This window comes from Balaenoptera musculus, chromosome 4 (genome assembly GCF_009873245.2).
Source record: "Balaenoptera musculus isolate JJ_BM4_2016_0621 chromosome 4, mBalMus1.pri.v3, whole genome shotgun sequence".
NCBI classification, from domain to species: domain Eukaryota; kingdom Metazoa; phylum Chordata; class Mammalia; order Artiodactyla; family Balaenopteridae; genus Balaenoptera; species Balaenoptera musculus.
Window position 1 is genome coordinate 61,422,324 of NC_045788.1, and position 24,774 is coordinate 61,447,097.

The 24,774-nt window shown below is 45.7% G+C and overlaps 1 protein-coding gene across 1 annotated transcript; it reads right to left on the reverse strand.

Annotated features, from left to right (window-relative positions):
• Positions 1 to 13,572: 13,572 nt before the first annotated feature.
• On the reverse strand, positions 13,573 to 24,318 carry LOC118893982 (cytochrome P450 2J5-like). Its single transcript, XM_036849660.1, has 10 exons — positions 24,148 to 24,318; positions 22,498 to 22,660; positions 21,719 to 21,868; positions 20,862 to 21,022; positions 20,201 to 20,374; positions 19,648 to 19,789; positions 18,666 to 18,853; positions 14,044 to 14,185; positions 13,740 to 13,951; positions 13,573 to 13,599 (listed from the first exon to the last, which is right to left on the reverse strand). The coding sequence occupies exons 1-10, from the start codon at positions 24,316 to 24,318 to the stop codon at positions 13,573 to 13,575; spliced, it is 1,530 nt and encodes a 509-aa protein (XP_036705555.1).
• Positions 24,319 to 24,774: the final 456 nt, after the last annotated feature.

Here is a 24,774-nt window from a genome sequence, read left to right on the forward strand (position 1 = left end):
GTAGGAAGATGAGAGTTAGGTTAACAAAGCTTGTTTGCAGATTACACCAGTGTCTCTTGTTGAACAATAATAATATTAATAATTAGTATTCATAATAATCAATATCGCAGCTGCAAAGAGCAAAGACCCTTTATTTAGGGTCTCAAGAACTGCAATTCAAAGACACAGATTAGGGTAAAACCAAAAGAGTGTTCCGGGGAAGAGAAGGAATCAGGGGCTTATAAAGGCAAAAGCCACAAGGTTGTTCAAGAATTAGAGGGTTCCCTGGTGGCCTAGCGTTTAGGATTCTGGGCTTTTACTGCCGTGGCCCGGGTTCAATCCCTGGTCAGGGAACTGAGATCCCACAAGCCACACGGCCAAAAAAAAGAATTATGATGGACTCTCAGGCAATCCCTTAGGGCAATTTTCCTTAAGGGACAGGCTCTCACCAGTTATTCTAGGGTAAGGGTCAAATAAGTAGGTAGGCTGTCATGAGTTAATTTTAGGGTAAGTCGAATAATTATCTTGAGTTTCTGGAACACTGGATAGATATTCTGGATGCCGGTGTTAAGACAGTAAGTGGTCAAAAGGCCAGATTCCATCCAGGCTGAGATGTGCATAAGTCACACTTCCTCAGTGATCTCCCAGCTGTATTTTAGAGGGCTCTCTTAGCAACACCGACTCCATTTTGAGTTTACTTTTACACTGGTCTCTAGTCTTTGGGCTGATAAGAGTCTGTCTCCATGAAAGGAAACATTTATTTCCTGCCTTTAGAAAGAAAAGGGGGAGCTTTTTCTGCATTTACTGCTTCTTGATTGCCTTCAGCTCAAAATAACTTTTATGTCAAAGAGTCATACTTGGGGGTGACGTTTTGGTTTCCTTTAAGGCTTTCCTCTTAGACCTTCACGCTGATTTAGATGACCTTCATCTGTGTTTTAATACTGCTTTATGCATATCAGTATAATAACACCACATTCATTCCATAAATACTTATTAAACACCTACAGTATGCCCAGCAATGTACTAGATCTGGGATATATTTTAGAAGACACTATCTCTGACCTCACAGAGATCCTACTCTATAGGGGAAGAAGGGACCAAGTAAATAAACAGGCAATTACAATACATCGGAAGAAGTGCTATGGTCAGAGAAGCAGAAGGCTCTCTGGGGGTTTAGAGGAGGGGGAAATAATGCAGTCAAGGGATAAGGAACGGGAGGCAGGGGAGAAGGCTTCCCAGAGAAACTGATGGTAGTTACCAGGAGAAGAGAAGGGCTGAAATGTTCTAGGTAGAGAAAGTAGCATTTGTGATGTCTTCCAGGGCATGACTTCTTTGAGAAACTAAAATAAATTAACTTTGGCTTTGTCATAGGTGTCAACTATGAGATTTGATTTTACCCTATTTGCAAGCTAATTAGTTTGGATGCTGGCAGAAAACAGGAGACTCCTGGGTCAGAAAGAAAAGACTTTATTACCCACAGCACAACAAGCATCATGTGCATCGTGTTTGCAGGGGCTCCCCTTGTTCTCCAAGCCCTACAGTAGCAATGCCATGGGCCAGATGGATGCTGAACATGCAGTGGTTTTGCATCTCAACTGAAGAACACTGAGCTTGGGGTATCTACCATTTTAATAGCATTTAAAAAGAAACAACAAGGGCAAAATGGAGTCACCTGTGCTAAGCCCCACATCAGCAAAACAAGACTTAATACGTAACCTAATTGCATTTTCAGCCTCTCCCAGGAATGCGACCTTTAACCAGTCAATCTGGAATTACCTGGTCAGCACTAGTCAGGTAATCTGCCTGATAGACCCACAGCTTCCCCCAAATGAAGGTGACCTTGCCTGAAACAATCCACTCTTTTGCTAGAAGCTTTCTTTTTCCTCCCCCTTCTGCCTATAATAAGCTTCCATTTCGGACGGGTCCTGAGAGCTCCTTTCTAACTGCTAAGATGGGATACTGTCCAATTCATGAATCATTAAATAAAGATCTAATTGAGGTCTTCAAATTTACTCAGTTGAACAAAAGTGGTAAGCAAGCAAACAACCTTGAGATAAAGGCATTTTCTTCCAGAGCAAAGGGGCATATTTGCTTATAGCCTTGCATCTTAGTCTACTTGGGCTGCCATAAGAAAATACAATAGTCTGGGTGGGTTAAACAACAGAAATTTCTCTCACACAGTTCTGGAGGCTGGAAATCTGAGATCAAGGCACTAGCATGGTGAGAGTTCTCTTCCTGGTTGCAGATGGCTGACTTACTGCTTTGTCTTCACATGGCAGAGAGACACAGCAAGCTCCCTGGTGTCTCTTCTTTTAAGGGCACTAATTCCATCATGGAGGCCCTACCTTATGACCTCATCTACACTTAATTATCTCCCAAAGTCCCCATCTCCAAATACCATCACACTGGGGATTAGAGCCTCAACATACGAATTTTAGGGGGGTCACAATTCAGTCCATAACACCTTGGAAGATAGAGATTAGTACCACTTGACAGAGCAAGGGCATGCTTACTGCCCATTATAGAAGTTTCCAGTTCCCTAAACTCAGCATTCCTCTCCTATAATGCAACCCCCTCAGTGTGCAGGTGTCATTTAGCCTTCATTGCATTGTCCCTTGGGAATTGGAACCCAGGGAATCAACACAAAAATGTTGATATTCTGGCTAATGCTACTGCTCTAATAAGTTGTACTTCGTCTTTGACCCAAGATTCTGTGTTTTCTACCAGCATCCATAAAACTGTGTCAGGCTAACTTGTTCAGAGCCCTCACAGTTCTTGATAGGGATATGTGAATTTGTCATTTCCTAGGGAGAGCTTCTCCAGCTGCTAACAAGAATTTGGGTGTGGTCATACGGTTGATGGCTGAAGAGGAAGGAAGCTGGAAGTCACTAAAGATGAGAAAGCCTAGAAACTGAGAGTCCTGGATGTTGACTGGGCTACTCACATTAACTTGGTGTCACCAGGATGACAGCAGGACTTGGAGAGGAATCCTGAGACTTCAGTGAAAGAGAAGCAGTGACCAGAAGATTAATAGTGCTGAAGAACAGCTAGAAATAGAGGACAGAGTGTCAACAGAGGATAAATACAAGCTCCAGGTGATCTGTGGACAAGTGATCTGAAAGAATCATTAGGGCATGAGGAGGATGTGGTCCACCTCCAGAACCCAAGGATTTTGAAGTGGGGATGTGCTGGATGTTCTCTTCTTGCCCCTCCAGATCACTCCTGTATCCTGCTCCAGGCCCCTCAAGACTAACCTTTATTGACCAGATCAATGGGCTCCCCTGCCCTCTGGCTTTCGGCTGGACTCAGCCAATTGCAGGCACCAACAGGAGATTGGAGCATGGGAGGAGAAAGGCACTTACTCCATCCACTCTCTTCCTCCTTGAGCCACACGGGTTGGCGTCTGTGCTCTGTTATTAAGCTCTCCTCATTGCTTTGAGTGAGGCTGCTATTTCTGGTGAGAACCTGAACTGACAGAGGAAGAACAAGCAGCCTCCACTCAAAGTCTGCGGCAGAAGCAGGGTCCTCAGGGGACAGCCAGGAGTCAGGATGAGTGGAAAGGATCTATGGAGGTGTGCTGACTATAATCCAGGGACAGGAGTATTAATTATTATTTGCCATTTATTGTGCACTTAGTATGTACCAGGTACTGTGATGGGTATTTTGCATGCATTGTCATATTTAATTTAATCTTAATATCAACCAAAAGAGTTAGCATTATTAGCTCCACTTTGCAGGTGAGAAAACTGAGGCTATTGATAATCTGACACTTTGACTCATTTCTATGAATTCAGATAACTTCTACCTTGTCATTTTGATGATTAAATGACTTTGTATGTGTCAGGTGGCCAGGTGCACATTGTTGAAACTCAACATATAGTAGCAAGACAGCAGAAGCAAGAAGAACTACAATCCTGCAGCCTGTGGAACAAAAACCACATTCACAGAAATATAGACAAGAGGAAAAGGCAAAGGGCTATGTACCAGATGAAGGAACAAGATAAAAGCCCAGAAAAACAACTAAATGAAGTGGAGATAGGCAACCTTCCAGAAAAAGAATTCAGAATAATGATAGTGAAGATGATACAGGACATTGGAAAATGAATGGAGGCAAAGATCGAGAAGATGCAAGAAATGTTTAACAAAGACCTAGAAGAATTAAAGAACAAACACGTAGAAGAATTAAAGAACAAACAAACAGAGATGAACAATACAATAACTGAAATGAAAAATACACTAGAAGGATTCAATAGCAGAATAACTGAGGCAGAACGGATTAGTGACCTGGAAGACAGAATGGTGGAATTCACTGCCATGGAACAGAATAAAGAAAAAAGAATGAAAAGAAATGAAGACAGCCTAACAGACCTCTGGGACAACATTAAACGCAACAACATTCGCATTATAGGGGTCCCAGAAGGAGAAGAGAGAGAGAAAGGACCAGAGAAAATATTTGAAGAGATTATAGTTGAAAACTTCCCTAACATGGGAAAGGAAATAGCCACCCAAGTCCAGGAAGCACAGAGAGTCCCAGGCAGAATAAACCCAAGGAGAAACACACCAAGACACATAGTAATCAAACTGACAAAAATTAAAGACAAAGAAAAATTATTGAAAGCAACAAGGGAAAAATGACAAATAACATACAAGGGAACTCCCATAAGGTTAACAGCTGATTTCTCAGCAGACACTCTACAAGCCAGAAGGGAGTGGCATGATATATTTAAAGTGATGAAAGGGAAGAACCTACAACCAAGATTACTCTACCTGGCAAGCAGCTCATTCAGATTCAACGGAGAAATCAAAAGCTTTACAGACAAGCAAAAGCTAAGAGAATTCACCACCACCAAACCAGCTCTACAACAAATGCTAAAGGAAAGTCTCTAAGTGGGAAACACAAGAGAAGAAAAGGAACTACAAAAACAAACCCATAACAATTAAGAAAATGGTGAAAGGAACATACATATTGATAATTACCTTAAACGTGAATGGATTAAATGCTCCAACCAAAAGACGCAGGCTCACTGAATGGATACAAAAACAGGACCCATATATATGCTGTCTATAAGAGACCCACTTCAGACCTAGGGATACATACAGACTGAAAGTGAGGGGATGGAAAAAGATATTCCATGCAAATGGAAATCAAAAGAAAGCTGGAGTAGCAACACTTATATCAGATAAAATAGACTTTAAAATAAAGAATGTTACAAGAGACAAGGAAGGACACTACATAATGATCAAGGGATCAATCCAAGAAGAAGATATAACAATTATAAATATTTATGCACCCAACATAGGAGCACCTCAATGCATAAGGCAACTGCTAACAGCTATAAAAGAGGAAGTCGACAGTAACACAATAATAGTGGGGGGGTTTCCCTGGTGGCGCAGTGGTTGAGAATCTGCCTGCCAATGCAGGGGACACGGGTTCGAGCCCTGGTCTGGGAAGATCCCACATGCCGCGGAGCAACTAAGCCCGTGTGCCACAACTACTGAGCCTGCGCGTCTGGAGCCTGTGCTCCGCAACGGGAGAGGCTGCGACAATGAGAGGCCCGCGCACCGTGATGAAGAGTGGCCCCCCGCTCGCCACAACTGAAGAAAGCCCTCGCAAAAAAACGAAGACCCAACACAGGCAAAAATAAATAAATAAATAAATAAATAAATAAATAAATTTATTTAAAAAAAAAATAATAGTGGGGGACTTTAACAGCTCACTTACACCAATGGACAGATCATCCAAGCAGAAAATTAATAAGGAAACACAAGCTTTAAATGACACAATAGACCAGATAGATTTAATTGATATTTATAGGACATTCCATCCAAAAACAGCAGATTACACTTTCTTCTCAAGTGCGCACAGAACATTCTCCAGGATAGATCACATCTTGGGTCACAAATCAAGCCTCAGTAAATTTAAGAAAATTGAAATCATATCAAGCATCTTTTCTGACCATAACGCTATGAGATTAGAAATAAATTACAGAGGAAAAAATGTAAAAAACACAAACACATGGAGGCTAAACAATACATTACTAAATAACCAAGAGATCACTGAAGAAATCAGAGGAAATCAAAAAATACCTAGAGACAAATTACAACAAAAACACGACGATCCAAAACCTATGGGATGCAGCAAAAGCAGTTCTAAGAGGGACGTTTATAGCAATACAAGACTACCTCAAGAAACAAGAAAAATCTCAAATAAACAATCTAACCTTACACCTAAAGGAATTAGAGAAAGAAGAATAAGCAAAACCAAAAGTTAGCAGAAGGAAAGAAATCATACAGATCAGAGCAGAAATAAATGAAATAGAAACAAAGAAAATAATAGCAAAGATCAATAAAACTAAAAACTGGTTCTTTGATAAGATAAACAAAACTGGGAAACCATTAGCCAGACTCATCAAGAAAAAGAGAGAGAGGACTCAAATCAATAAAATTAGAAGTGAAAAAGGAGAAGTTACAACAGACACCGCAGAAATACAAAGCATCCTAAGAGACTACTACAACCAACTCTATGCCAATAAAATGGACAACCTGGAAGAAATGGACAAATTCTTAGAAAGGTATAACCTTCCAAGACTGAACCAGGAGGAAATAGAAAATATGAACAGACCAATCACAAGTAATGAAATTGAAACTGTGATTAGGTCTTCCAACAAACAAAAGTCCAGGACCAGATGGCTTCACAGGTGAATTCTATCAAACATTTAGAGAAGAGCTAACACCCATCTTCTCAAACTCTTCCAAAAAACCACAGAGGAAGGAACACTCTCAAACTCATTCTATGAGGCCACCATCACCCTGATACCAAAACCAGATAAAGATACTACAAAAAAAAAAGAGGACTTCCCTGGTGGCGCAGTCGTTGGGAATCTGCCTGCCAATGCAGGGGACACGGGTTCGAGCCCTGGTCTGGGAAGATCCTACATGCCGTGGAGCGACTAAGCCCGTGAGCCACAACTACTGAGCCTGCGCGTCTGGAGCCTGTGCTCCGCAATGGGAGAGGCCGCGACAGTGAGAGGCCTGCGCACCGCGATGAAGAGTGGCCTCCGCTTGCCACAACTAGAGAAAGCCCTCCCACAGAAAACGAAGACCCAACACAGCCATAAATAAATAAATAAATAAATTTATATTAAAAAAAAAATTACAGACCAGTATCACTGATGAATATAGATGCAAAAATCCTCAACAGAAAACTAGCAAACAGAATCCAACAACACATTAAAAGGTTCATACACCATGATCAAGTGGGATTTATCCCAGGGATGCAAGGATTCTTCAATATACACAAATCAATCAATGTGATACACCATATTAACAAATTGAAGAAGAAAAACCATATGATCATCTCAATAGATGCAGAAAAAGCTTTTGACAAAATTCAACACCCATTTATGATAACAACTCTCCAAAAAGTGGGCATAGAGGGAAGCTACCTCAACATAATAAAGGCCATATATGACAAACCCACAGCAAACATCATTCTCAATGGTGAAAAACTGAAAGCATCTCCTCTGAGATCAGGAACAAGACAAGGATGTCCACTCTTGCCACTGTTATTCAGCATAGCTTTGGAAGTCCTAGCCACGGCAATCAGAGAAGAAAAAGAAATAAAAGGAATACAAATCGGAAGAGAAGAAGTAAAGCTGTCACTGTTTGCAGATAAGAATCCTAAAGATGCCACCAGAAAACTACTACAGCTAATCAATGAATTTGGTAAAGTTGCAGGATTCAAAATTAATGCACAGAAATCTCTTGCATTCCTATACACTAATGATGAAAAATCTGAAAGAGAAATCCATTTACCACTGCAACAAAAAGAATAAAATACCTAGGAATAAACCTACCTAGGGAGACAAAAGACCTGTATGCAGAAAACTATAAGACACTGATGAAAGAAATTAAAGATGATACAAACAGATGGAGAGATACACCATGTTCTTGGATTGGAAGAATCAGTATTGTGAAAATGACTATACTACTCAAAGCAATCTACAGATTCAATGCAATCCCTATCAAATTACCAATGGCATTTTTTATGGAACTAGAACAAAAAATCTTAAAATTTGTATGGAGACACAAAAGACCCCGAATAACCAAAGCAGTCTTGAGGGAAGAAAACGGAGCTGGAGGAATCAGGCTCACTGACTTCAGACTATACTACAAAGCTACAGTAATCAAGACAATATGGTACTGGCACAAAAACAGAAATATAGATCAATGGAACAGGATAGAAAGCCCAAAGATAAACCCACGCACCTATGGTCAACTAATCTATGACAAAGGAGGCAAGGATATACAATGGAGAAAAGACAGCCTCTTCAAAAAGTGGTGCTGGGAAAACTAGAAAGCTACATCTAAAGGAATGAAATTAGAACACTCCCTAACACCATACACAAAAACAAACTCAAAATGGATTCGAGACCTAAATGTAAGACCGGACACTATAAAACTCTTAGAGGAAAACATAGGAAGAACACTCTTTGACATAAATCACAGCAAGATCTTTTTTGATCCACCTCCTTGAGTAATGGAAATAAAAACAAAAATAAACAAATGGGACCTAATGACACTTAAAAGCTTTTGCACAGCAAAGGAAACTACAAACAAGATGAAAAGACAACCCTCAGAATGGGAGAAAATATTTGCAAACGAATCAACGGACAAAGGATTAAGCTCCAAAATATATAAACAGCTCTTGCAGGTCAATGTTAAAGAAACAAACAACCCAATCCAAAAATGGGCAGAAGACCTAAATAGACATTTCTCCAAAGAAGACACACAGATGGCCAAGAAGCACATGAAAAGCTGCTCAACATCACTAATTATTAGAGAAATGCAAATCAAGACGACAATGAGGTATCACCTCACACCAGTTAGAATGGGCATCATCAGAAAATCTACGAACAACAAATGCTGGAGAGGGTGTGGAGAAAAGGGAACCCTCTTGCACTGTTGGTGGGAATGTAAATTGATACAGCCACTATGGAGAACAGTATGGAGGTTCCTTAAAAAACTAAAAATAGAACTACCATATGACACAGCAATCCCACTACTGGGCATATACCCAGAGAAAACCATAATTCAAAAAGACACATGCACCCCAATGTTCATTGCAGCACTATTTACAATAGCCAGGTCATGGAAGCAACCTAAATGCCCATTGACAGGCGAATGGATAAAGAAGATGTGGTACGTATATACAATGGAATATTACTCAGCCATAAAATGGAACGAAGTTGGGTCATTTGTAGAGACGTGGATGGATCTAGAGACTGTCATACAGAGTGAAGTAAGTCAGAAAGAGAAAAACAAATATCGTATATTAATGCATATATGTGGGACCTAGTAAAATGGTAAAGATGAACTGGTTTGCAGGGCAGAAATAGAGACACAGATGTAGAGAACAAACGTATGGACACCAAGGGGGAAAGTGGAGGGGGGGTGGTGATGGTGGTGATGTGATGAATTGGGAGATTGGGATTGACATGTATACACTGATGTGTATAAAATTGATGACTAATAAGAACCTGCTGTATAAAAAAGTAAATTAAATAAAATTCAAAAATTCAAAAAAAAAAAAAAAAAGCTATCGGAGCAGTTTACTAGGTGTAGTAACAGGAGGCTTTTCTTTTCTCCCCACTACCACCTCTGGACTCATGGGCTTATGAGATATATTACAACACTGTCCTCTGATTCAAAGCTTGTACTGCATCCTGTACGATAGAAGCCCATTCTTTAAAAAAAAACCAAAACAACAACAACAAAAACATATAACAGCTATCATCGTGAGATTATAATCAGAAACTGAAGTGGAAGCCCATCCACAGGGGAAGGGCGCCTCTTGTCATCATTTTCATTTTAGGGCCATAAATGAAGATGTAGTGCTTATGTGTGTGTGTGCATGGGGGAAAGAGATCTCCATCAACATCAGCTGAGCACTTATCATGTACCAGGCTCTATGCTGAACATTGGCATTCACAACAGTCCTAAGGGAGAACTCCTATTATCATTCCATTTGACAGATGAGGAAATAGAGGCACACAAGAGTTTTATTGATAGCAAAACTGAGATTTCAACCAAGGTCGAAGCCCATGTGAAAGAAAGCTTCCTGGAAAAGTTGGCCTTTGAAAGGAGTAACATGCAGGGGGTCAGGCAGGATCAAAGACAGGAGGCTGGATGGGGGTGGGGGTGGGTGTTAGAGGGTGCTGCAAGCTTGAGATAGTGGCTCCAATGCATGTTTTTCACACCATGAAGCAATTCTGACATGATCTACCTGGAGATTCCACAGGTTATGGGCTAAGTCCCACAAGACTGCTCCCATTTCCCACTTCTGATGCCAGTCACAAATTCAGGGTATCACCCGTGCTTCTGACCAACAGTCTATAGGCACTCCTGTCGCTTGGGAAATTCCAAGGGTTTGAGGAGCTTTGTGCCAGGAACAAGGGACAGAGACCAAATGCATTTCTTATTATACCACAGGGGCTCTAACAGGGAGAGAATTGACAGAGGATTAGGAGAGTGAGGCAAGAAGTAGTCGAATTAGGGCCCACTTTATTTTCTCCACACTAGAGCCTGCCTGGGTCACAAAAGGCTGCCAGCCCTGGGAGGGGATCACCCAGGCAAGAGAACCCTAGGCTTTCTGCTGTTTTCTGGGACCCTGCTTGCCCAGAGGGCCCCACTCTGGACTCCCCAGGCGCTGGGTATGGTTCCACACAGAAAATGAGGTATCTGTGAGAAAGCTTCAAGATTTCTAAAAGCCTATAAGAGAATATTACTCAGCCATAAAAATGATTGAAATATTGCCATTTGCAGCAACATGGATGGACCTAGAGATTATCATACTAAGTGAAGTCAGATAGAGAAAGACATATATATGATATCACTAATATGTGGAATCTAAAAAAATGATACAAATGAACTTATTTACAAAACAGAAATAGACTCACAGATATAGAAAACAAACTCATGGTTACCAACGGGGAAAGGGGGAGGAAGGGATAAATTAGGAGTTTGGGATTAACATATATACACAACTATATATAAAATAGATAAACAACAAGGACCTACTGTATAGCACAGGGAACAATATTCAATATCTTGTGATAACCTATAATGTGATAACCTTTTTTCACAAAAGAATCTATAAAAGAATATATATATATATAGATATATATATATACACACATATATAACTGAATCATTTTGCTGTACACCTGAAACATTGTATGTCAACTATACTTCAATTTAAAAAAAGAAGAAGAAAAAAAAGCCTAGAAGAACTGTACATTTGCTTGCAAAAAGGCCAGAGGCTAATTAATACAAGTTTCCTCATTTCTGGCTGGAATTTTCCCAGCTCAGTGTAGCAGTTGTGGATGAAAAAATTAATAGTCGATCTAAGAAAGAAATGGAAAATTTTATTGGAACCAACCTGAGGATTCCAACCTGGGAGACAGTCTTTCAGAAAGCTCTGAGGACTGTTCCACCCATTAGAGGTCAAAGCACAGTTATGTAAGTCTTTGAGACAAATATACATCAAATGACGTATTACTGACAATTTACACAATCCAGATCTGCACGTATAAAGCGAGTAGTGGGTCATGTGTCATCATGGCCCCTTACGAGATTAAGAAGGAAGGTTATCTCCTAAGGAGGTCTGGTTAACGCAGATGCACGACACACACTAAAGGGGAGGGAGGAGGCCCAAACCGGCAAAGAAAATTTTTGTTTAAATTTGTTCTTGTCTTGCTGTAAAATATGAATTTTATTTCATCACAGTGATGACTGATATCCTACTAATTAGAAATGTTGGTTCATTCTGTCCACTGAAAAAACACACAACTTAAGAGCAGTGAGTTTCAGTTTTATTCAGGGACTGTACTGAGGACTGTAGCTCGGGAGACAGCCTCTCAGAGAGCCCTGAGGAACTGCTCCAAAGAGGTAGGGGAGGGGCCAGTATGTACATGAATTTTTTGGTGGAAAATACATGTAGTTAAGCATAAAAAAGGTTACTGCTAATCACAAAGTTAATGATTTTAGTGCTTATCTATCTATGCATAGGAAAATGCAAGAACCTGGGGGTCACTGAAATTCTTCCTGAGGTAAGCATCTTAACTATCTAGGGGCCTTTATACCCAAAATACAGAACACTTCGTCCTGTTTTTTCCATCCTGAATTCCCCTCAGAGTGCATTGTCATGGGTGATTACACTACTCCTGGTAAGTGGGTTGCGACTTAACCCTTTGTATAAGGGGATGATGAGTGACACCCTTTGTTTGTTTGTTTGTTTTAATTTTTATTGGAGTATAGTTGATTTACAATGTTGTGTTAGTTTCAGGTGTGTAGCAAAGTGAATCAGTTATACATATACATATATCCACGCTTTTTTTTTTTAGATTCTTTTCCCATACAGGCCATTACAAAGTACTGAGTAGAGTTCCCTGTGCTATACAGCAGGTTCTTATTAGTTATCTATTTTATATATAGTAGTGTGTATATGTCAATCCCAATCTCCCAATTTATCCCTTCCCCTGCCCTTATCCCCTGGTAACCATAAGTTTGTTTTCTACATCTGTGCTTTGTTCTATTTGTTTACAATTCATAGGTACATCTTTTAAATAACTCAAAGGAGAAAGGTAAGACATTTCTTTCTTAGAAGTCAGATTTACTGAGATATGATTTATACACAATAACATTCACTCTTTTAAGTATACAGTTCAGTGATTTTTGACAAACACATACAGTTGTGTAACCATCACCACAATCAAGATACAGAACATTTCCATCATCCCAGAAAGTTCCCTTGTGTCCCTTTATAGTCAACCCATAACCCTACTCCTAGACCTTGCCACCAGTTATGTTTTACGTCCTATAGTTTTGTCTTTTCGAGTATCACAGAAATGGAATCAGATAGTATGTTTTGTTGTGAACACATATTTTCATTTTTTTTGGTTAAATACCAGGAGTGAGACAGCTGGGTTGTATGGTATAATGTTAATTGTACCAGAAATTCCCAAACTGTTTTCCAGTGTGGTTGTACCATTTTACATTCCCATCAGTACTGTGTGAGAATTCCAGTACTTGGGCTCAGGGCTTTGTTTTCAGCAATTCAAATAGGTGTGTAGTGGTATCTCATTTTGATTTTAATTTGAATTTCCTTAACACAAGTTATTCTTTTTTAATAAGCAAGACTTGTCTGGAGACGTGTTGTTTTAAACCTTGGGGCATCCTAATTTGCTGGCTTTGCCTGATACAGAGACTAGGGAAGATCTTTCCCTGCCCTGTGTTGGCAGGGATCTGCACTTCTTGCATCCAGTCAGTAGAGGGCAGGAGAGGACAGAAAATAAGCTTCCCCGTTTTTGGACTATCAGGGGCCAGCATAGATAGTATTTGGATGCATTACTGTATTTATAGTTTTTCTCAAATGCCTCTCCCTCTGAACCTCTTTAGCTGCCACCTTGTGAGGCTTGACTCCCCAGATTAATCTTGTGAAGTGATTCAAGGCCAAACCTCTTCACTAACCTTGTAAAATCCTAAGTACTGAGCTACCAAAACTGAGCCACCTTTGTAGAGTCCTTAATACGTCTACTCTCCAATGTCACTCATCAGAGCCTGTGTTAGGGGGAACCACAGGCAGCTGAGTTGGTGAACCTCTGTTCTTCTTCAACTTTTCAGGAGCCAAAAAAGACTAAGGAAGGTCTTTGTGGGGGACAAGTCTCCAGACCGCCCCCGCCCCCTGCCATTGGCCACACGCCCTCCTCTCCAGGACCTGGGCTGGGGCAGTTCAGATGGGGCACGGCACAGATCTTCTGGGGCCGGGGCTGCCGAGTGCCCCCAAAGATGTACTCCAGCCTGAGCCCTGGGCTCCCCTCTGGCAGTTGGAACCAAAAGGTCCTGAGGAGGGTGGCAAACATCAGGAAGAGCTCCATCTGAGCCAACTGGTCCCCTAGGCTCACCCGATGCCCTGGAAGCAGAAGGAAAGGTCAGAGGGTGGCAGCTGTCCCTGTGCCTGTCCCGTCACACCCACCACCCATGACCCAGTGCTGTGTCCAGTACCTGCAGAGAATGGCAGGAAGGCCTCATTGACCAGGAAGTTTCCATCCTTGTCCAGGAAGTGGCCAGAGTTGAATTGTTGGGGGGTCTCCCAACACTTAGGGTCATATAGCACAGAGGCCAGGTTGGGCAAGATGATGGTACCCTGCAGAGAGGAGCTGGTATGGCTCAGGGAGCTCAGCTGGCCCAGCACCGAGCCCTGATGCTGGGCTGATATGAGCTCAGAGAACACTCGGTGTGCACAGGAGAGTTGCCTGGGACCAGGGGGCCTCAAAGAGGTTCAGCCGACAGGCCTTCACATCAGTGAAGTTGTTGGGCATTATGCTCTCCTGGCTAAGGGGCACCCACCTCCATCCTAAAGACTCCCGGCCCAGGCTAGAGACTCAGCTTCTGCCTCCTAGGAAGAGGGCCAGTGTCTATTGGGCATGAATGGAGGGGACCAAGTTCTGCACAGGGCAATGAATACTGGCGGTGTGTGTGTGTAAGTGTGTGTGTGTGTGTGTGTGTGTGTGTGTGAGAGAGAGAGAGAGAGAGGAGAAATGGAACGGCAGACAAACAAAGTGAAAGAAAGACTGAGTAACAAGGCAGAGAGAAGAAGAGACAGAAAACTTCAACCCTTAGGATTAGGGAGAGGAGAGAGTGACCTCTAACCCTAACCTAACCCGAGCCCTCACTCTACCTCAAAGAAGTGAATAACTAGAAAGAGAATCAGACTGAACAGATGGGAGCAGAAAGGAGCCAAAGGCTCCTGTTGGTGACGTCTGCTGCTTATCACGTGGGCCCTGGGCTGACCAGGAAGCCAAAGTGGAACCAGGATGGGGTTGGCTATGGACCCGGGACCTGGGAGTGCAGCTCCAGGTGTTCTGAGGAAGGCCTCATATCCTATGGCTCAGTAACCAACACCAGATAATTAAACTGGTCACCCCTGTGGGGACTAGAGAACTGGCCACAGGATTCTCAGTTTTGACAAAGGCATCTTGAAATTAAAAATTAAAAACTCAGCAGTTTGAAGCCTGCACACCAAAGAGAAGCCAGTGAAGAATGCAGAAGTTCAGACAATGTAAATACTTTCAGAAGGCACTTTTCTTTTTTCTTCTTCTTCTTCTTTTTTTTTTTTTTAGTTGCTCTACTGTAGCCTTAAGGGAGGGGCCTGACCTTAGCCATCCAGACTGACAGGCACCCAGACCTCTTTACTCCGTGGCTTTAATCAGCGGGATTGGGAAGCACATGTTCTTGCTGCTGCCTGAGTGAGCTGTTTGTTTCCTAGTTACTGTCCTGGGAATTTCCCTCCATTTTCACTACCAGGGATGAAGTAACCTCTGCATTACAACAGTTCTTAATAATCACCTTCAGATGCAGAGGCTCCTGGCAAGATGCTCTTTTCCCTCCAGAATTATTTATATCCTGTTCTGGGTAATGTTCTGGACTCCTTGCAAAGTGATTAACTGATATTAATTCGTGGGACAGGCTCAGACCATAGCCTACCCAGCACACAACAAGGGCAACCCTCCCTCTCCTCCAAACTATAGAGCCATCTGCCTGCTGATACCTCCTGGGGATTCTATCCCAACTTCTTCCCAGTAAATGGCAGCTTGGAGTTTACAATCAAACAGAATGTCTGAAGAGGGACAGGCTTGAAGTGCCACCTCTGTATTAGGGACCATTGCTGTTGTCGCTGTCACTCGACTGATGGAATGGTTAAGAACCATTTAGGAATATCTGTAACATTTAATGATCTACTGTCAAGCTTTGATTCTACTTTCAGGAGACATCTCTCGCCCAAGTTGGAAAAGCTCAATATTGATTCCAGGCTGTTAATGGTTCCCTGGAGCTCTTATCACAGAACACCTCCTAGAATCAAATTGGCAGGAATGGGCTATTAATAAGGAAATTTTTAATCCCAAACGACATAAAACAGAGCTGAACCTTAGTTCCCTCCTTTTTAACTTGACCTAATTTGGAACAACTCTTGGACAACCAGGGCCTGGGGCCTCCTACCAGGATAACAGCAAAATGAGTTGATGACATGGTCCTATCCTCACAATTAAGGAGACATTTGTCTAACCTCTGAACTTGATGGCCAAAAACTGTCAAGGACTGTTCAGTATTAGCCAATCTGGCAGACCAATAGACAAGGCAAAACACCTCCTTCCAATGTGCTGATTCATTTACCTTCCTAAAGAGGCATTTTTGGAGCAATATGAACGGCAGGGAGTATGGTAGAGCAAAAAATTTGGAATCAGAGGGACATGAATTCGAAACTCAGTTAAGTACCTTACTAACTGTGTGTTTGGGGCAGTTACTTGAGCTCTCTTAAGCTATCTGTTTAAAAAAAAAAAAAGAATAACAGTAGCAACAGCATCTAAAGGACAGGGTTATTATGAAGAGAAAAATGTACGGAGACAGGAATCTCAAGTCTGATCAAATTAATAAGAATTTAATAATCACATCCTGGCAGGGCCCTTGCTGTCAAGCCTGCCCTGAACCATGGTTGTAAGAGTTGAACAAAGATTCTCATGATGGAAAAAAGTGGGCCCCCATACCTTCTATCCCCACTGTGTTCATGGTGTACCACCCGGTACCATTGAGGCTTCCACCAGAGACAGGCTGGAGCATCAGTGCTAAGCCAAAGTCCCTTTCTGAGGAAAGTCTTACACAGCGCACCTCCGTGCATAAGGCACCAAGATGAGTGACTCTGTTTCATCTTCATTAAAATGGCAACCTTGCCACCTACACACCTGTGCTACATTTCCTTTAAAATGACACCCCACTCCCAAAATGATTCTTGATGCCTGTCATTCACTCCCCATAAAACCATCTCCCCTTGAGGGTGGGCTGGCTCTAGTGACTCACTTCTAGCAAATAGAATATGGCAAAAGTGATGGGATATCACATCTGAGATTAGGATACAAAAAGACTGTAGCTTCTGTCTTCTCACTTGCTCTCTCTAATGGAGGTCAGCCGCTATGTTTTGAGCTGCCCTATGTAGAGGCCCAATGTTAAGGAACTGAGGGTGGCCTCCAGCCAACAGCCCAGGAGAAACTGAATCCTGAAGATAGCAATGCAAGTGCTCTTACAGTGGAACCTCCCCATGGAGCCTTCAGATAAGACTGCAGCCCCAGCCAGCAACTTCATCATAACAACATGAGAGACCTTGAATCAGAGGCATCCAGCTAAGCTGCACCTAGATCCCTGACCCACAGAAACCCAGATCCCTAGCCCACAGAAGTGCTATTTTTGTAAGTTGCTAAGTTTGGGGGTAACTTATTACATAGCAAGAGAGATAGACAACTATTCAATAAATATCTTCTATCTAGGATCCGCATGGCAGTCAGTCATTGTGAGGACTGAATGCTGTAGTGGACTCAAAGCCCTTAGCAAACAGTAAGGCTTGGCAAAGAGCAGGAATTATTATATTGTTATCCAGTTCATGTCAGAAACCTGCACAGAAACCTGTTTCAAGCTGAATCACCAGAGAGCTACAAACCTGAACTCTATTTTTTAACTCCATGCAGAAATGTATTCATGTTAAACTTTCACCGTTTAAAATGGGTTGAAGATAAGAAGAAGCTACCATACGAAAGAATATTTCTGTATCTTTAAACTCCTACTGAAGGCACTACCCAATACATTGTCCACTGGCCCTCAAAAGGGTATTATGATTGATGATCATCATAATAACTTCTTGAAGGGTGATAAGCCAAAGTTTTCCTGCTTCCTTTTATGACATAATGAGAGCCATACCTAATTGGGATTTCCTTTTTTGACTTGATCCAGGGAAGCTCAGACTCAAGTTTTATGTACATATACAGTGGCTGTTCTTGACCTAAACAGTTTGATTTACCTTTATTCCTCTATCTCTCCTTATTCAGTACTTGTTCTCTTGACCTAGTTATAAAATGAAAGAAACGAGACAGGCATTTCTACTAGAAATCAGTTCTAAGGATATAACACAAAATGCAGACCAAGCCTAAGGCACATAAATTGCAAATAGGCTAAATGTTCACCAATAAGGGTTAAGAATTACAAAACATCCATTTGGTGGAACATTATGCAGCCATTTAGAGTGATGTGGAACAGTGGTTTTCAAAATGTGGTCCCGGGACCCAAAGCATCCACACCACTTGGGAACCTGTTAGAAAGGCAGATTCTCAGCCCTCACCCCCAATACTCTGGGAATGGCTCCCAGCAACGTACATTTTAGCAAGCCCTGCATGTGATTCTGGTGTACCTAGAAGTTTGGGAACCAGTAATGTAGAAGAATCAGAATGATATGTTAAGTGAAATGAAGGATTCAGAGTTATATATTCAGCATAATCACAGCTATGTAAAATATATGCGGACAAAAAAGATTGGAAAGAGGTGTGTTAAACTGTCTGCAGGGGTTACTTCTGAACAATACAGAACATTTAAAAATGTCCCTAATTGAGTGTAGTCTTTCACAATCATAACTCTCCATCCGGAATGACATAGATAGAGATGAATGGATGGATGGACGGATGATTGACTGAGAGTTGGCAGACAGGCAGAAGCTGTAGCAGGTGGCTGTGCTGGGCAGGCAGCCCAGCGAAGGGTGCTTTCTGCAGGCACTGGATCGGGCATGAGGTCACACTGGGGCCACCTACCTTGGGCACGGGGTGGCCGTGCACACGGGTGGAGGTCACGCACTGGCGCACGGCACCTGCGGTCACGACGCTGCTGAGGCGCTGCACCTCGTGGAGGACGGCGCGGGTGTAGGGCAGTTGCTCGCGGTCCTCGTAGCGGACGGCCCGGGAGGTGCCCAGCACCGCATCCAGCTCCTGCTGCACCCTCTCTGCAGGCGGCTCCGCGTGGGTCCCGGGAGGGGCTGCAGCCCGACCTCCCCACCACGCCCCACCGTCCTCATCCCCACCCAGAGACAGTCGCCGAGGTTCGTCGCCCCTAGGTTGCCCTACCCCCCTCAGCCACCCCTGGTCCCAACAGTGGCAGCCCCTCTCTGAGGCAGAGCTTGTGAACAAGATTTTGCAGGATTTGCTCCTCCAAGGGGGGACTTGAGGGAAGGGCTAGGACCCAGATTTGAGCACCCACTATGTGCCAAGTGTTCTATATACAAAGTGTCCTATGGGGTAGGAACTGTTGTCTCCACTTTACAGACAAGAAAACTGAGGCTGTGACAGGACAGGTACTTTTCTGAAGGTCACAAAACTAGTGGAACCAGGATTTGAACTTAGTTCATGGCCAGTTTGTCCCTGAGAGAACTCTAGCCACCTTTTTTTCCCTTGTGATCTTGAGTGGACATTGACACAGGGCCTGGCACTTAGTAGGTGCTGGATCATTACTGAATGGGTGAAATCATGTTGCCTCATTTCACACTGTTCCTAAGTGGTTGAATTACTTACCCAGGATCCCTCAGTAAGTAGCAGGGTGGGACTAGAAGTCCCCACCCCCCAGCCCCTCCATCTGATTCAAAGCCATGAACACCTCCTACACCACAGCAGTGAGAGCAGGACCCACCCCTGGGGCCACAGACCAAAGACAGTGATAGGGACAGGTTCCTCCAGCCCAGAAGCCCACAGCAGGGGTAATGGGCATGGGGCAGTCCGCAGGGTGTAACCACGGCCCCCTTACCCTGGATGGCTCCATGCTGGACCATGTAGATGAGTGCCCAGCACAGGGTAGTGGCCGTGGTGTCGGTGCCTCCCAGAAACAGGTCGACCACCATCTGGATCAGGTTTTCTTCATTGAATGTGGAGACAGGGTCGTCCGTGGCCTGGTGGGTGGGGGATGAGCGGTGGGGAGAGCAGCTCCGAGTCTGAAGCTCTCCTCTCACAGAGCCCTGGCATCTCCCTGACCGAGGCCTGGCCTGTCCCTAAACTTGTGGGACCAGAACTCCTCTGGGGTCAGAAGGGCCTGAGTCCCAGGACTGCACTGACTTTTGAGGGGGGAACTGCCCTGACATCAGCCAGGTCCCCTGCTTCCCACCCTACCCATGTCTGCAGGAGCCAGCGCTGGCCTGGGAAAAGATAGGGAGGGAAAAACCCGAACGGCTGCTGCTTCAGCGTGCTCTGAAAAACTGAGGCCAGGATGAGGAACTGAGGCCGTGGCCTTGAAATGAGATGCAGCCGGAAAGACAGCCCCCTCCGTCCCTCCCTCCCTCCCTCCGCAGCTGTTTCAGGCCCACCTTAGTGATCTGGGCCAGGTAGCAGCTGATGAAGTCCTTGGGGGCCTCAGGTGTCCTGAGTTTGTGTCTGTTGATCTCCCGGCAGACATAGCCCCGCACAGCCTTCTGGTACCTAAACATCTCCTGGTGGGGGCCTGGGAGGCGGCGGAAGGCCCAGGGGAACAGATCATACAGCTGTGGGGGAAGAGGCCCGCCCAGGGGCTGCTCAGGTGCTGACCCTGAGTCAGGGCAGCTCAGAATGGTGCTGGGGGCACCAAAGTGGTCTGGGACCTCTGACATGGGCATCCCAGGACTGCTCGTCATCTGGAAACTCTCCACACTCCCAAAGTAATCTAGACAGTAATGAAAGCAGTAGTAGTGGAGACTGGATCCAGGGCTCAGCTAGGATGTCGCAGGCCCAGATAGCTGTATTTAAGGGGATTTAACCTGTCTCTTCCTCCCTGCCCACACTTCCATGCTCAACCACAATAAAGGAACTTTGATGCTGTGAATCGTCATTTTGCTGAGCAGAGGCTGCCTGAGGAACCCAGAATCAGGCCCCGTGGCCTTCCTCCTGCCTGCCTGACACCCTCCCTGCTATGCCCTGGCTGAGGCCCCTGCCTGCCCTGGGCCCCCAGCTGTCCAATGGTCGGCACACCTGCCTCCCCGAGGGCCAGCTTACCCTGCGCCAAATGGTGCTGACAAAGGCCAGGCCAAAGTCGATGGCTTGAATCAGTTCCTGGAAGAAGGGATCCTCCAAGAGGAAGTGGCGGCCAAACACGAGGGCCCCAATGACTCTGGCCGTGGATGTGACAATGTGTACCCGAGGGTCGAAGGGTCTACCTGAGAGCAGAGGGGCAGGGCTCAGGGTGAGGAGGCGAAAAGAGCACTGCCCTGAGTGTTCATCCAGTCTGTATACGGTCACTCATTGCATCACTCATTCATTCCCAGTCTTCAGTCATTCACTCAGCAAATGCTTACGGAGCAACTTCTATGAGCCAGGCTTGGTGACAGGCACTGGGTTTGCAGGGAGAGGTGTGGGAGACAGACCCATTTAAACACACTAGAACGTGGGGCAGGTATGTCCCAGCTGGGAACAAAGGATGCAGGGGCCAGCTGTGCCTGGGATTTGGGGAGGGCTTCTTAGGCAGGTGATGTCAGCCAGGTCTGAAAGGAGCAGTGGTTTCTCACAGGGAGGGAAGGGGTGTGGATTAGGACATTCCAGAGGGGGAACAGCATGTGCAAAGGGTCTGTGGTGTAAAAGGCTCGAGATGTTGAGGGAGGACATTTCCCCACCTGTAGAGAAGGGCTTCAGGCTTCTCAATGGACTGGACGTTCCTGGGCCTGTGTCTGCCCACTTGCCCACCTTACAGAAACTCCTGATTTATTGATGTAGCACAAATCCCCTACTGGATCCGCAAAGGGTCCACCCCTTTATACACACATTCCCCCCCCACCCCGAGGGCTCAGCCTCCTTGCAGAAGTGTGCGTGTTTGTTGTGGAGGGATTAGGGTGGGCCTGCCCCAGCCCGCTCCTTACCCTGCTCCTGGTGGAAGGCCTCTGCCAGCTCTGCCGCCTCCCCCTGCAACTGCAGCTCCAGTGCCCGCTTGCCTAGGCCTAGCTCCCGAAGCGTTGCCAGGCAGAGGCGTTTCTGCTGCCTCCACGTGTGCCCGTTGCTGCAGATGACCCCTGGGCCCGGGTTGGGGACAGTCAGCAGCCCGTCCCAGCCTCCCAGGCCAGGGCCACCTGGCTCTCACCCAGGCAGGGAGAGCAGACCCCTGGGCAGCCTTCCCAATCAGCTCGGGGCTGGTGCTCTGACCGAGGGGCATTTGGGGGTCGTGTGGTCCGTGAGCCTGGTGCCATCAAGGTGGGCTCAGCTATGCCCTCCTCCCAAGCTGCCAACCTGATTTTGCCTTTAAGAGTCCCCACAAGAAATGGAGGAGGAGATAAAGAAGGGAAGGGAGGACGGAGCCTGGAGGGGAGGAGGCGGGGGGAAGGACATGTGCTGAGCCAGGCGCTGTCCTGGGCACTCTTGGCTGTGGGGCTCACTTAATCTCCCCCACATCCCGGGAGGCGAGAGCAGTCACTATCCCCATCTAACAGATGAGCACACTGAGGGACGGAGAGCGAGCCTGCCTCGCCCGGTCACAGAGCTGGTTCCTTCCCATGCTCGCCCCTCCCCTCGCACAGCGGTGTTTGAGGAGACCCGAGCCCTCCTGGCAGGTTCCTCCCTGCTAACAGTTCTGGGTCACCCCAGCGGACTCCTGAGTGCGGTCTCCATCCAGCCACCCCGTTCCCCGCAGACAGGGCAGCCTTGCCTCTTTCTCCAAACAGGTCCCGGAATAGCGGGGTGAGGGGCCGGCCTGAGAACTGCTCCGAGTTGGAGACCAGGGCTTCCTTCACCACCCGGAAGCCGCTCAGCACCACCACGGGCGTCGGGCCCACCCACACGGTGAACACGTTGCTGTGAGCCTGGGCCAGCTGCGGAGAGACAGGGTCCCAGGGCTGCAGAGAAAGCTCAGCTGGCCCCATTCCCAGGCACCTTCCTCTTGGCATGAATCTCCACCTTCTTGCACCCAACATTTACCTCAGGTGCACCTTCTCAGTGCACCCGCCACCCCATTCGTCAGACAAGCCAAACCCTGGGTTCCCACAGCCAGCACTAGTGCCAGCTGGGGTCACATCACAGGCTCCCTGAGCACGTAGAATAGTCAGGGCCCAGCACTTACACACACAGCGTCTGGTTTGGACCCCAACGATCCTGGGAGGTGGGTATGCTCTACCCATTTTACAGATGATAGTCAATTATAACGATACTTTCTTCAGGGCTCAGTGTCCAGTGTGACCTTTACATAGATTACTTTAGTGCACTTTCAGTATAAGTGTGTGAGGTAGGTATCATTATCTCTAGTTTATGAAAATGGAGGCCAGGGAATTCCCTGGCGGTCCAGTGGTTAAGACTTGGCGCTCTCACTGCCAGGGGCGCGGGTTCAATCCCTGGTCAGGGAATGAAGATCCCATAAGCTTCACGGTGTGGCCAAAAAAAGAAAAAGAAAAAGAAAAACAGAAAGAAAATGGAGGCCAAAAAAGAAAGCAAAAGACCAGGGCTCCACACCCAGGTCTCCCAACTCTCAGTGCAGTGCTTTTCCTACTACATGAGGAACCTGGGGATCATAGTCATCTAGAATCTTCAACCAGAATTTTATAAAATACTTAGTCAACATTGATGAGAGCTGAGCATTGTCATGGGGAAGGGAATCGTCTCCTGCCCTCCAATTCTCAGCAATAATTCAGCTCTGGCCCGGATTTCAAACCCCCCACTCAGGGCAACAAAACCCTCCCACTGGTGGGATCCACCCACCCTAGAAGGGGGCCTGGTGTAGCAGTGCTACTTGAGTGTGCCCTCGGGGGTCCCATTCTCCCCAGTTCCCATCCCAAGTGGCTTTTCAGAAAATTCCTTCCAGCCACAAACAGGGCTCTCCTGGAGCAGAGTCCTGTTAAAGAGTTTTCTCCACCTCATTACATTGGCAGTGGAGCTCTGCTGCAGAATCCTCTTGGGTGACCTCTGTGCAAAGTTTTTTTTTTTTTTTCTTTTAAATATTTATTTATTTATTTAGTCACTCCAGGTCTTAGTTGTGGCATGTGAGATCTAGTTCCCTGACCAGGGATCGAACCCATGTCCCCTGCATTGGGAGCGTGGAGCCTTAGCCACTGGACCGCCAGGGACGTCCCTGTGCAAAGTTTTTACATTCAATGTTTGCAATCTCCCAACAACCCTGCATTTGACAGATGAGGAAACTGAGGCTCAAGGTCATAGAGCAAGTGAGTGGCAGGTGCAGGATTCACCCCCCCCCCACGCGTGTCTGAGCCCAGTTCCTTGCTTCTAGTGTCCCTGGCCTGAGAGGGAGGGTCCGTGTGCCCACCCCTCCAGAGGGCACAGGACATCCAACTCAGGACGGATTCCCTACCTGGAGAAGTGTCTCTGGGTGCAGCTGAAAGCTTAGTTGCCATAGGTTTCCAAGGATGGGGAAGGGGAAAGGACCAGGAGGAAGGCGGCTCCTTTCCCAGTAGATGGTGCCAAGTTTCAGGAGCAGGAAGGAGACAGCCAGTAAAGCCAGCCCGCTGAGCAGGGAGAACATCTCGGGCCTGCACATCCCTCACCCCTTTGCCTCCAGCCCTGGGCTGCACTCAGGCCTTCTCTTTAGCTCTGTCCGGCCACCCTCCTCTCCAGCGCCGTCTGACCTCTGCTGTTATCCCAGCACAATCAGGCAGTGTCATGTTGGGAGGCAATCCCAGGAGTCTTCTCACAGTGAAGTAAATCCACTTGGTCACGCCAGTCACACCCAGGCCCGGCTACTCAGCAGGGCCACAGGGCCCCGGCCTGGGACAGGTTGGGACAGCTTCATTCCCAGAGCAGCCTCACCTCTGGCCCATGGAGCTCAACCCCAGTCAAGGTCCTCTCGGCCTCTTCCTGCAAGTCTCAGCCAACCGCCTGGGTCAGCTCGGCGGGGATGGGGCAACCACTGGCAGCGGCGGTGTCTCCCCTCGGGATACGCTATTCTGGCTCAGCATGATGCAGACCGGGCTCATCTTTC

Excerpts from the sequence above, each read along its gene's own strand:
- LOC118893982 (XM_036849660.1), bottom strand. The coding sequence starts at position 24,318 with ATGTTCTCCCTGCTCAGCGGGCTGGCTTTACTGGCTGTCTCCTTCCTG. Across the intron at positions 21,869-22,497 it reads GGACCTGTTTGGAGAAAGAG|GGGTCATCTGCAGCAACGGG; the intron begins GCAAGGCTGCCC and ends ACCCGGGCCCAG. Across the intron at positions 18,854-19,647 it reads CCAGCATGGAGCCATCCAGG|AGAGGGTGCAGCAGGAGCTG; the intron begins GTAAGGGGGCCG and ends AGCCGCCTGCAG.